This window comes from Tachysurus fulvidraco, chromosome 17 (genome assembly GCF_022655615.1).
Source record: "Tachysurus fulvidraco isolate hzauxx_2018 chromosome 17, HZAU_PFXX_2.0, whole genome shotgun sequence".
Lineage (NCBI taxonomy): Eukaryota > Metazoa > Chordata > Actinopteri > Siluriformes > Bagridae > Tachysurus > Tachysurus fulvidraco.
Genome location: NC_062534.1, coordinates 25,084,441 through 25,096,940, shown reverse-complemented (window position 1 = coordinate 25,096,940; position 12,500 = coordinate 25,084,441). Strand labels below are relative to the sequence as shown.

Here is a 12,500-nt window from a genome sequence, read left to right as displayed (position 1 = left end):
CATTGTTGTGGTGGGTGGGGTTTTCGAAGATGAGGCAGCCCTCGAGCGTGTCCCGGTAAACGTCCTTGTCTATGCGGACGTATTTGGTCTCCTGCAGCTCCACGTCTCTGTAGAAGAAGCGCACCTCAGGCAGCGGCTGGCCGCGGACGATGAACATCATACACGTGTCATGCCGTCTCTCAGGGGTCTCGTAGTGTATAATGGTGGGAGGGACTGCAGACATGACGGAGAGACAGAAATATTAAACAAGGAATCGTCTTTTTAGTCTGCAGTCACACGTCTGTCTTAGATGATGGATGGATGTAGCTCAGCTTCTACAACTTCCAGAACTTACAACTAAACACAGATTAAACTTTGGAGAGGTTGGAGATGCGGATGTAGAGATATAGAGGATGTAGAGAAGTAGAGGAGATGGAGAGGTTGGGATGATGGTGGAGAGGATGAGATGGAGGTGGAGGTGGAGGTGGAGAGGCTGGGATTAAAAAGATGAGATGAAGATGAGATCCAAATGATGGACAGAATGTGACGGAGGGGGGTCTAGATGGAGAAGACGAGATGGAGGTGTAAACGAAGAGGTGAGATGGCGGTATGGAGAAGACATGATGGAGATCGAGAGGAGAGAGGAGGTAAATAAATCACAGTACCTGTGAAGGAGTTGTCACTATAGCAACAGTAACATACAACATGGGCTCAACCGTGATAATAAAGAATTCATTCTGACCAATCAGAGTCCAGATCTCAGCAGCACTGGCACAGAAGCTCATGTATGTTCCTCACCACTGAACGTACATCGAGTGCGAGCTGAAAAACGATGGCGTCTCATTTAACGTAGTGAAAGTTCTCAAGATCTTCGCACTTCTGGATCAACCTTAACATCTAATATCTGACCTGGAAGGACAAAGTGTTCTCCACGAACACATCATCAGTGTCACACTCATCCTCTCGTCATCCGCCAATCAGACGCCCACAGCCTGTAATTTCCGTCGTCTAAAACACGTATACCGTAACCGCCACCCGTCCACCCACACGCTCTATACTCCACATCCGCCTCCATCGTCTGAGACGTCCGTCACGAAGCGTAACGGCTCCGCGCTCGTCCTCGTGCAGACTCAGAAACACTTCCGTCCCAAAACTTCTAAACTTTACAAGATTTTTTTCCCCCAGCTTGTAGATGGAGAGGATTGAGCAGGAGAAGATGGAGAGAATAAAGGAGGAGATGGAGAAGAATTAGAGGATAGAGATGGAGATGTCGAGGAAAGAGTTGTAATTGGAGATAAAGAGGTGGAGATGGAAGGACAGAGGTGAAGAGCATGGAGGAGGAAATGAGGAGAAGGAGGTGGAGATGGAAAGGATGAAGATTGAGATGTAGAGGATGGAGATGAGGAGAAGGAGGTGGAGATGGAAAGGATGAAGATCGAGATGTAGAGGATGGAGATGAGGAGAAGGAGGTGGAGATGGAAAGGATGAAGATCGAGATGTAGAGGATGGAGATGATGAGGAGCAAACCGAATAAGAGAGACTTTTTTCCTGAGCGTCTGCAGATCTCTCTCTCTCTCTCTCTCTCTCTCTCTCTCTCTCTCTCTCTCTCTCTCCGTCGATGAGCACAGAGTGTGAGAGCATCGTGTTACAGCCGTGTTGGACAACAACATAGATACACAAACCACAGAGCGTCTGATCCTCTCACATCACCGTGTAACTGGATCCAGCGGTAAGTCAAATAAAAACGTGTCGGAGCTACTGAGTGATCTATACATGAAAATAAATAAACAAACAAACAAACAAACAAATAAACAAATAAACAAACAAACAAATAAATAAATAAATAAATCGGTGCACTGAGAAATTAATGTCTGTAAAAACGACAAGATCAGACTGCTTCTAAGAAAGAAAGAAAGAAAGAAAGAAAGAAAGAAAGAAAGATCAGATGAAGAACAGAAGAACGCGACGTGGAGACGGTGACTCACACTGGACGGAGAGATGGACAGACGTGTTGCTCATGCCCACGATGTTCTCGGTGGTGCAGGGCAGCAGGGACAGGTTATCATCTCGACTCACGTTAAACAGGGTTAACGTCAAGGAGTGCACGTGAGGAGGAATCTGAGTGGCCTGGAAATGACAAAGAGCAGGTGTAACACACACACACACACACACACACACACACACACACACACACACACACACACACACACACACACACACACACACACACACACACACACACAGTGTTAATCAGAGTGTGTACCTGCTGTGTGCTGATGGAGTGCAGGGAGTTAACCTTCCAGTCCACATCAGGAACCGGGACCCCGGTACCGTTACACGTGATAGTGACACGATCTCCTTCATTCACTGTCAGACTGCTGTGTGTCACGCTGATATCTGGAACATCTGCACAGACATAGACAGGTAGAGAGAGAGAGAGAGAGAGAAAGAGAGAGAGAGAGAGAGAGAGAGAGAGAGAGAGAGATGACGCGATAGAGCGAGAGAGACAGAGCTAGAGAGAGAGGAGATAGAGAGAGAGAGATAGAAAGAGAATAAGATACGTCATGGAGTACACACTCAATGAGATAGACAGTCAGTAGAGACACGCTCATTTGCGCAGATACTACTCAGAGACGTACCACACGATGCACGTCTAGATACGCTCTTTACGAGCAGTCCTATGACTACATTCGAGAGAGATGATCCGTCACTTTCGTACGTCCTCCCTAGTAGCTCAGAGAGACTCCGTCTAGAAACACTCTCAACTGTCAGACAGCTCACTGGCTCCTCTCAGTAATTCAGCATCTACCCCGCAAACCATCCCGCCGCCACACGCTTCCCGAGAGAGACATCCTCTCAGCAGAGCGCCAATTCGCTCTACACGTCACACTATCACACGAAGGCCCACGATCAGAGAGAGATATGAGAGAGGAGATAGACAAGTCAGGTAGAGACAACCACGCAAAAAAGACAGTTAATTCAGAATATACGCAATCAAATAGAGACTCATTAAAAAAGATCAAAGAGACGTCAGTAGTATTGCTCTACTGATTCTTCTCTGCTCACTGACATGATGTTAATGCAGCACTCCACACACGCCGACACACGCGCACCAGGGTGCGTCCCCGCAGTGGAGATGTTGAGTGAGCAGCTGGAGAGGAAATCTGAGACTGCAAGCCCTGTGTACAAGCAGAAGAGCTGCTGTTGTTTGTGTAGACCTCCTGCGTCTCTCCCTCGCTCTGCGGTCTTTCTTTCTTCTTCTTCTTCTCCTCTCTGGTTCCTGCTTCTTTCTCCTCCTCTTCTTTCTCTTCTTCTCTGCTTCTGCTTCTTTCTCTCTTCTCTCTTCCTTCTGCTTCTTTTCTCGCCTGCTAGATTTTCTTCTCCTCCCATCTTTTTCTTCGTTTATGTTCTTCCGCCTCTCCTTCTTTACTTCCACCCAGTAACTCTTGATCCCTCCTCTACATCTCACAGCCAATCTCGACCGCGGCCCTCTACTAGCTGAACCTTCCTCACCGCACCCACTCAACCCTCGACAGTCCGCTTGCGCTCACCCTCAGGTCACACCCTCCACCCTCCAAGACAAGCCTCTCTACACCTCCTCCCACACGACGCACCCAAGAAGCGCGCGACAGGAGCACACACAAAGCATAAGTCAGAGGACCCACGCCAAGACCTTACCCACACCAGAGAGACAATACGGTGTGTGTGTGAGAGAGAGAGAGAGAGAGAGAGAGAGAGAGAGAGAGAGAGAGAGAGAGAGAACAGCAACATTAACAGTATAAAAACTCGATCAGATAATCATAGCAATGATGAACATCTATTGATAACACGAGGAAAATAGCACCAGTATTTTGTGTGTGTGTGTGTGTGTGTGTGTGTGTGTGTGTGTGTGTGTGTGTGTGTGTTTATCATCGTTCTTCTTTAATGATGTCATTTGTTTGATTAAATCTAAAATTGTGCAGTGATTTACATTCTGTTGGCTAACAAAGCTAATCTGAGCTGCACTGAGTATCAAGGCTGGAGCAGCTCCATCAGCGGCAGACTGTGTGTGTGTGTGTGTGTGTGTGTGTGTGTGTGTGTGTGTGTGTGTGTGTGTGTGTGTGTGTGTGTGTGTGTGTGTGTGTGTATGTGTGTGTATGAGTGTGTGTCTGTATGTATATGAGTGTGTGTGTGTGTGTGTGTGTATGAGTGTATGTGTGTGTTTGTGTGTGTGAGTGTATGTGTGTGTTTGTGTGTGTATATGTGTGTTTGTGTGTGTATATGTGTGTGTTTGTGTGTGTATGTGTGTGTTTGTGTGTGTGTGTATATGTATGTATATGTGTGTGTGTGTACGTGTGTGTACGTGTGTGTACGTGTGTGTACGTGTGTGTGTGTGTGTGTGTGTGTGTGTGTGTGTGTGTGTGTGTGTGTGTGTGTGTACGTGTGTGTACGTGTGTGTACGTGTGTGTACGTGTGTGTACGTGTGTGTACGTGTGTATGTGTGTGTGTTTGGATATTAGCCTCTTCCTGTCCTCTGTGTTCAGTGAGTAAGGTGCCAGGTTCTCAGGTTCCTGGCGTTCGCTGTGTACGGAACAGAAACCAGCGGCTTTGTCTGGGACGCAGTGTGTAGAAGGTTCTGGACTCGCCGCCTGCAGCATTCTGATCAGCCATGTTTAATATTTATAAACACAGATGTTTTATTGTGCGTTTGGATCGCTTGTGCTTTTTGTGTTACTGATAAAAGCAGAAAGCCGGATTATTCCAGTTTGTTCTGTTAAAAATAAATAAATAATCATGCGGCCGACATGAATATTCAATCGCGCTGAAAACGTTTTTCTTGGAATCTTCATGAAAATAAAATGAATATCAGAAACACCTGAGGATTAAAACACCGTGGGATCTGAACTCAGAATGACCCAAAGGAAGGATAAGTGGAGTCCTGCAGCATGTTGTGCTGTGTGTTCTTATTACACACTCATGGTCTAATCTGCCCTGTCAGGGGCTCCTGTGGGGCAAACAGCTAACTGCTGGGAAGTTACCTGAGACTGTCCTTCATCACCCAGATTTAATAAACAGGACACAAAGTGTTCATTCATTCATTCATTCATTCATCTTCTACCGCTTATCCGAACTTCTCGGGTCACGGGGAGCCTGTGCCTATCTCAGGCGTCATCGGGCATCGAGGCAGGATACACCCTGGACGGAGTGCCAACCCATCACAGGGCACACACACACTCTCATTCACACACACTCACTCACACACTACGGACAATTTCCCAGAGGTGCCAATCAACCTACCATGCATGTCTTTGGACCGGGGGAGGAAACCGGAGTACCCGGAGGAAACCCCCGAGGCACGGGGAGAACATGCAAACTCCACACACACAAGGTGGAGGTGGGAATCGAACCCCCAACCCTGTAGGTGTGAGGCAAACGTACTGTGAACGTACCACTGTGTCCCAGCTACAAAGTGTTCTATAGGCTAAATAATACTAAGAAGATTTTGATGATTATTATTATTATTAATTTTACATTCAATAGAGCTATAAAATTAATTATAAATTACATTAAATGTTAAAATTGAGAATTTGCTATTTTTTAAGTTCATGATTTAATACATTTCTGTCCATTAAATTAAATGTGTGTGTGTGTGTGTGTGTGTGTGTGTGTGTGTGTGTGTGTGTGTGTGTGTATTTTAAATAGGCCCATTTAATAAAATGAAGTGTGTGAGTCCTCCTACAGTGCTGTGGGTTGTAAAGGCGATGAATCTCACACCATCACACTAACACTTTAATTAAACTCATCTATCTATAGACCCCGGCGTCCGTGATGGAGCCTCACCGTCTCCACGTCACCCGCACGCCGCTCGCTCACGCTCAGATCGCTATCGAAATGTGGAAAGCTTTTGTTAGAAGACAGATGGACAGAAACGTCTCACTCTGTCAGATCTCTGTGGTGCAGTTGCAGTAGAATGGAGACTAGCATGAGGAACAGTAAACCAGGTCAGTAGGGGGCGCTCAGGAGGAGTTTCCTTATCAGGAGCAGCGTTTGGGGATCATCACATACCGCTTAAATATTAAAGTATGGATCAATAATTGTCTTAAAGCAGATTATATTGAGGGACGTGCAGATGTTTAACACTGACACGCGAGAAAGCTAGATGCTAACGTCGTCCGCATGCGGAGAGACGGCACAGGCGGGAAAAAAGAGATAAGAGCGACACTCGTCCTCGCGGGATCGTGACACTCTTCTCCTACGAAAGAGCGTGACTCAGCTTCACGATGGCTTTTAGTGTCTTTGATGAAACCAGTTGAACGAAGAACAAAAGCGGTTCGTCCTCCTCTTAAAGATAAATTAACACAACTAAGGTTTTACTTAAAGGATGGACTCGTACGACTGGGTTAATAATTACAAACAAATGATAGATAGATAGATAGATAGATAGATAGATAGATAGATAGATAGATAGATAGATAGATAGATAGACAGACAGACAGACAGACAGACAGACAGATAGATAGATAGATAGATAGATATATAGATAGATAGATAGATAGATAGATAGATAGATAGATAGATAGATAGATAGATAGATAGACAGACAGACAGACAGACAGACAGACAGATAGATAGATAGATAGATAGATATATAGATAGATAGATAGATAGATAGATAGATAGATAGATAGATAGATAGATAGACAATTAATTAGACAGACAGACAGATAGATAGATAGATAGATAGATAGATAGATAGATAGATAGATAGATAGATAGATAGATAGACAGACAGACAGACAGACAGACAGACAGACAGACAGATAGACAGATAGATAGATAGATAGATAGATAGATAGATAGATAGATAGATAGATAGACAGACAGATAGATAGATAGATAGATAGATAGATAGATAGATAGATAGATAGATAGATAGATAGATAGATAGATAGATAGACAGCCAAACAGACAGACAGACAGATAGATAGATAGATAGATAGATAGATAGATAGATAGATAGATAGATAGACAGACAGACAGACAGACAGACAGACAGACAGACAGACAGACAGACAGACAGACAGATAGATAGATAGATAGATAGATAGATAGATAGATAGATAGACAGACAGACAGACAGACAGACAGACAGACAGACAGACAGATAGACAGACAGACAGACAGACAGACAGACAGACAGACAGATAGATAGATAGATAGATAGATAGATAGATAGATAGATAGATAGATAGACAGACAAACAGACAGACAGATAGATATATAGATAGATAGATAGACAGACAGATAGATAGATAGATAGATAGATAGATAGATAGATAGATAGATAGATAGATAGATAGATAGATAGATAGATGGATTGATTGATTAACGGATGAAGAATCGGATCATTAAAGATTTCAACATTTAAATCAGTGAAATTTATATAAAAGTAATTATTATCACCTGTATTCATTAAAGCTGGACGCTTTAACAAAGTGGGCGGAGTTATTATGTTCCACTGGACTACAGCTTTTTGTGGTCGTCTAGGTTACAGTGTAGGTGTGTTAGAACCTAGGTGTGTTTTACAGTAGCCACGTGTTTATGTTCAGATTTCAGCTGAAACCGGTTTGTTAGCTTGTTAGCTTGTTAGCTTGTTAGCTTGTTAGCCTCCCAGCTCCAATTCTGTACAAATGTTTAGCATTGGCTTAGCACAGAGCTTAAGTGTGTTATTAACAAACATGAATAAAACATCTGATTAGTCTTGTGGAAGGTCAAGCAGAGGACAGGAGGACTGGGGATGTGCCTGAGTCTAGCATCGACCTGCGTCTTAGTAGCCATGCATTAAACATGTGATTGCACTTCAGCCACAGACTGAAAAGATTTCCAATATGAAGGCATCGAGAATATAAAAAAAAGTAATAAACTCAGCATCTCAAAAACAAGGACCTTCCCGTCCTACACTTATTAGTCTCTCTGTCCAAATTTATTTTCATTAGCGTCCTTGCTGGCTTCTTTGCATAACTAATTAGGTGCTTGTGCGAGTGTGTACTGTTTACAGTATGTTCCCCGAGGTCTCCCGACTCGCCTCGGAAATGTCAGCTATATGTATAAGATAATGAGCTGGTAAAGTCCCTGTACTTACTAAAATCCCTGCTCAGTGCTAACAGGCCTTCAATTAACACCTCACAGGGAGACGCAGAAATAAACAGTGAGGACAAACAATCTCAATCTAATAGCAGCTGAGATTAGCCGGTGTAGCTAACCGAAGTAGCCCCTTGTGACCATTTACAGCATCATGTATAACATACAGTTCGTACTCTTTGGCTAATATCATGTATTTTAGGACATAGTAGCCTAGTGGTTAAGGTGCTGGATTAGAACCCTTTTTTATCGCCACATCTACGTTACAGCACACTGGAATTCTTTTCTTCACATACCCCAATGGAGGAGGTTGGGGTCAGAGTGCAGGGGCAGATACGATACAGCACCCCTGGAGCAAGGAGGGCCCAGCAGTGGACGCTTGGCTGTGCTGGGCCTTGAACCCCGATCCTCCGAACAACAACCCAGAGCCTTAACCAGTTGAGCCACCACCACCGCCCCATAAAACCCTACCAATCGAAAGGTTGTGAGTTCGATTCCCACGTCCACCAGGCTGCCACTGCTGGGCATGGGAAGACGACACAACATCGTAGGGCTGTAAGGTCATTTGGGGCCTTGGGCTTTGGGAATGTTCATAACAATTTAGGTAGTCTATAGCTGAAGAGACAATGAGACATGAAAGTATCCATCCGTTCATCCACCCATCCATCCATCCATCCATATATTCTCTACATCAGTTATCCTACAGGGTTCCAGTTGAACCTAGAGCCTTTCCCAGGAGACTCGGGGCCCAAGACAGGTAAGACCCTGGACAGTCTATCTCAGGCCACAATCACACACACTCACACACTGTTGACAATTTAGAGATATCTACAGTCCTGTCTCTGGACTGGGGAGAAAAGCACGGTACCTGGATATAAAGGGAGAACATTAAAATTCCCTACACACATGGCACAGGTGGGAATGAACACACATATCCACCACCCACCCACCCAACCACCCACCATGTGATATATATGTTGGAAATATACTGTAGCAGCATAGGAACATAGAGTAACTGGTTATTAATGAGCGACTGGGATTATACGGCTGTAACGATAATATAGGACAATGGGAGTACCCTGGGAACACTGAGCCACGGGAACACCGAGATGATGCGTCCAGAAAAATGCTAATGAGCCCACAGAGAACTGGGAGAACACAGAACACTGAGAAGACCATCTCAGAAAAGGAATACACGAGTCCTCGGAGCACAGAGGAATAACCATATGTAGATTTTTTTATTAACTGAAACTATCATGTGGAGATGATAAAGAGAGCGTGTGAAACAGCGTGGATAATGAAACGGCTCTAAATCCGTACATGGTTTCATCCGATCTCACAGTTACTGTCTGAGATGTTTATATTAGTCTCCTTCACATGAAGCAGAATATAACGTGAAATGTTACAGACCAGCAAAAGTCTTTCCTGTTTGTTTAAGTATTTATCATCCATCATATTTTCATGTTTATCGCTCTCAGATATTCATACATGCAAGAATGCATTAACCACAGCACGCTCAGCTCCTCTGCAATGCAGGTTTCATTTATAAAACATGACCCGTGCAGTGAATCGCACCCGGAGCCAGAGTCATGTGACACGGGTCAGAGGTCACGCCTTATACGGTGTAGACGATACACGAAGCCAAATAACAGCCTGAGCTGAAAACTAAAAATCAATCGCAATCACAATGCTAACGTTAACGTGAATACAACAGCATTGGCTTGTGTAGAGTCATACTGCATGTGTGTGTGTGTGTGTGTGTGTGTGTGTGTGTGTGTGTGTGTGTGTGTAAATTCCCAGGTCCTTGCTGAGATAATAAACCCCATGTGGAGAACGTCACGTCGCTCAGGATTGTTCTTCCACTCAGCTTTCCAGCATCGTTAGTCTGATCCCACATGAGAAGGCTCCGTTTAATCATGCCATAATTACATATTTAGCTCCCAGTAGTCATCGGAATCTAATTATCAATCAAACTGTGTGTACACACACACACACACACACACACACACACACACACACACACACACACAATCAATTGACTAGAGGAATTCTACGACAAAAAAGTGTTTACCGCTGAACCCCAAAACACACCGATGTCAGACGTCACAAACTGCATTTCTGAGAAGAATAAATACTCAAGAAAACAAATAAGTGGGCTGAGGGTGCCAATATTTTCAGAAAATAAGGATTTTCCAAACTGGAAAAGGTTACTTATAAACTGCGAGATCTTGGACATGGCTTTGTTTCTGTCACGTCCTAAATTAAATTTTATAACCACCGCTTCATCCCGGATCTCCACCTCCCGAAACCTCTGACCATTGGCCACGCCCACTTTCTACCTCATCCTCTGCATTCACTGTGCGTCTCTGAGCCTTTTTCTCTTTCTCCGTCTGCTTCCACGTTTTTTCGTCTTCTCTCCCACTCAGACGGACTGATTTCACACTGTGATACCTTTTGGCTCTGTGTCTGGATGTTGGATGTTTCAGCTTCAGCTCACTGGATTGTTTGCTTGTCTTTTTTTTTGCTATTAAAAGCTCTGTTGGATATGGAGTACTGCGTATATCTCCACTTCTTGGTTCTGTCGATGATACTAAAAGATTCTGTCAGCCTTCACGGATTCTAACGTCGGACCGCGCCGCTCCGAGTCACCGCTCACAAATACATCAAAAAAATCAATCTTCTTTTCTTCCCAGATGAGCCGATAGATGTAAGAAAATCTGGAATGATTGACAGATGTGTAGACTCTAAGACTAAGGTATTCAAGCTTGAAGGTGGCTGCAGGAGAGATGGAAAATATCAAGACATACATATGTAAATGACCCTTTTAGACCTGCAAACCTTCACACATTATGCTCTGGAGCTTCACATTCAACATCAAAGCACAAAAACATGCCATCAGACAAAATCATGCCATCTTATTCTATCCCTAATTAAAATGCCACTCGACCTGTGAATCCAGAATGATTGACAGCTATGTCAGAGTTTTGACATGAATACAAAAAAAAAAATACAAATTTGCTCTAGTTTGATACACTGCACTCGCTTAGTGTCATAGAAAATAGAGAATGTTTATCTGAGAATATTCAGCAGTAAGAGAGAGAGAGAGAGAGAGAGAGAGAGAGAGAGAGAGAGAGAGAGAGAGAGAGAGAGAGATGAAACAGGCCCACAATAAAGTTAGTAAAATTAGTAAAGAATAGGACGTCACTGAATCCTTTTACCGGAATTTCACTGTTTTATATCATATAGATTGAATTTCAGCACCATGGACAGCAGCTTCAGTAACAGCTACCAGAACAGAGCTGGAGTCAAGCGTCATGTGTCAAGATCTCTGGCAGCTGGGAATCAGCAACAATCTCCAGCATTTAAAGGAAGAAAAAATAAGACAGAATGCCAGAGGCAAAGCCAGGGAAGATGCGAAGTCTGCTGTGTTTGCATGAACTCTGCTCCTTTGGTCTGTCCTGCTGAAGCTGAACCTCCGTCACAAACCTCAAGCGCCAAACAAATACACACGAAATTCTCTCTCAGAGACACCTTCCTCCCTGAGAGACACCTTCCTCTCTGAGAGACACCTTCCTCTCTCAGAGACACCTTCCTCCCTGAGAGACACCTTCCTCTCTGAGAGACACCTTCCTCTCTCAGAGACACCTTCCTCCCTGAGAGACACCTTCCTCCCTGAGAGACACCTTCCTCTCTGAGAGACGTCTTCCTCTCTGAGAGACACCTTCCTCTCTGAGAGACACCTACCTCTCTCAGAGACACCTTCCTCCCTGAGAGACACCTTTTATGCCCTTATATGGAAATAACGTAGAATTCGATGTTGCATGTTCATTCCATATAAGGGCATAAGATTTACTTGTTCAGACATTCGGGTCTGAGTTTGAACCGCACGCACATGCAACGTTCTGCACGTCCCCGACGGCTGCTGCTTGTTAGCATGTTGGCTAATGGTTTGAGAAGCGTGAGTGTGATTAAAGGGAAGTATGTTACGGTTGTAAATGAGACGCTGTGTGGTGTCCAGCTCCATGTGAATCTGTAAACAGCAGCGGTGTTAGCGCTCATTAGCACACAGGTGTTACACATTAGCCAAATGGAGCTAAAGCACAGGATCCAAACTACCAATTTACACAGCGGAGAAAGTGTGTGGATGAGAGCTGTTTTTCACACTGAACTGGAATATAAAAGCACACACACACACACACACACACACACACACACACACACACACACACACACACACACACACACACAAACTTCTGCTTGTTTACTTCAAACTCTAATGAGATATGTGGAGGAATTATGCTGCCAAAAACAGATGAAATAACTAACACTGAGCTTTTAGTTCATGGTGAAGATGAAGATGATGATGATGATGATGATGATGATGATGATGATGATGATGA

The 12,500-nt window shown here is 44.1% G+C and overlaps 1 protein-coding gene across 1 annotated transcript in view; it reads right to left on the bottom strand.

Moving 5' to 3' along the window:
* The window catches only part of ntrk3a (neurotrophic tyrosine kinase, receptor, type 3a), a 189,499-nt gene that overhangs the window by 58,539 nt on the left and 118,460 nt on the right, over nucleotides 1-12,500 (bottom strand). Inside the window, exons 7-9 of the mRNA XM_047802191.1 lie at nucleotides 2,243-2,385; nucleotides 1,965-2,106; nucleotides 1-213 (exon numbers count right to left, since the gene is read on the bottom strand). The exon at nucleotides 1-213 is cut by the window's left edge and continues 84 nt beyond it. Of these exons, the coding sequence (XP_047658147.1) occupies nucleotides 1-213; nucleotides 1,965-2,106; nucleotides 2,243-2,385 (498 nt within the window). The remainder of the gene's footprint in view (nucleotides 214-1,964; nucleotides 2,107-2,242; nucleotides 2,386-12,500) is intronic.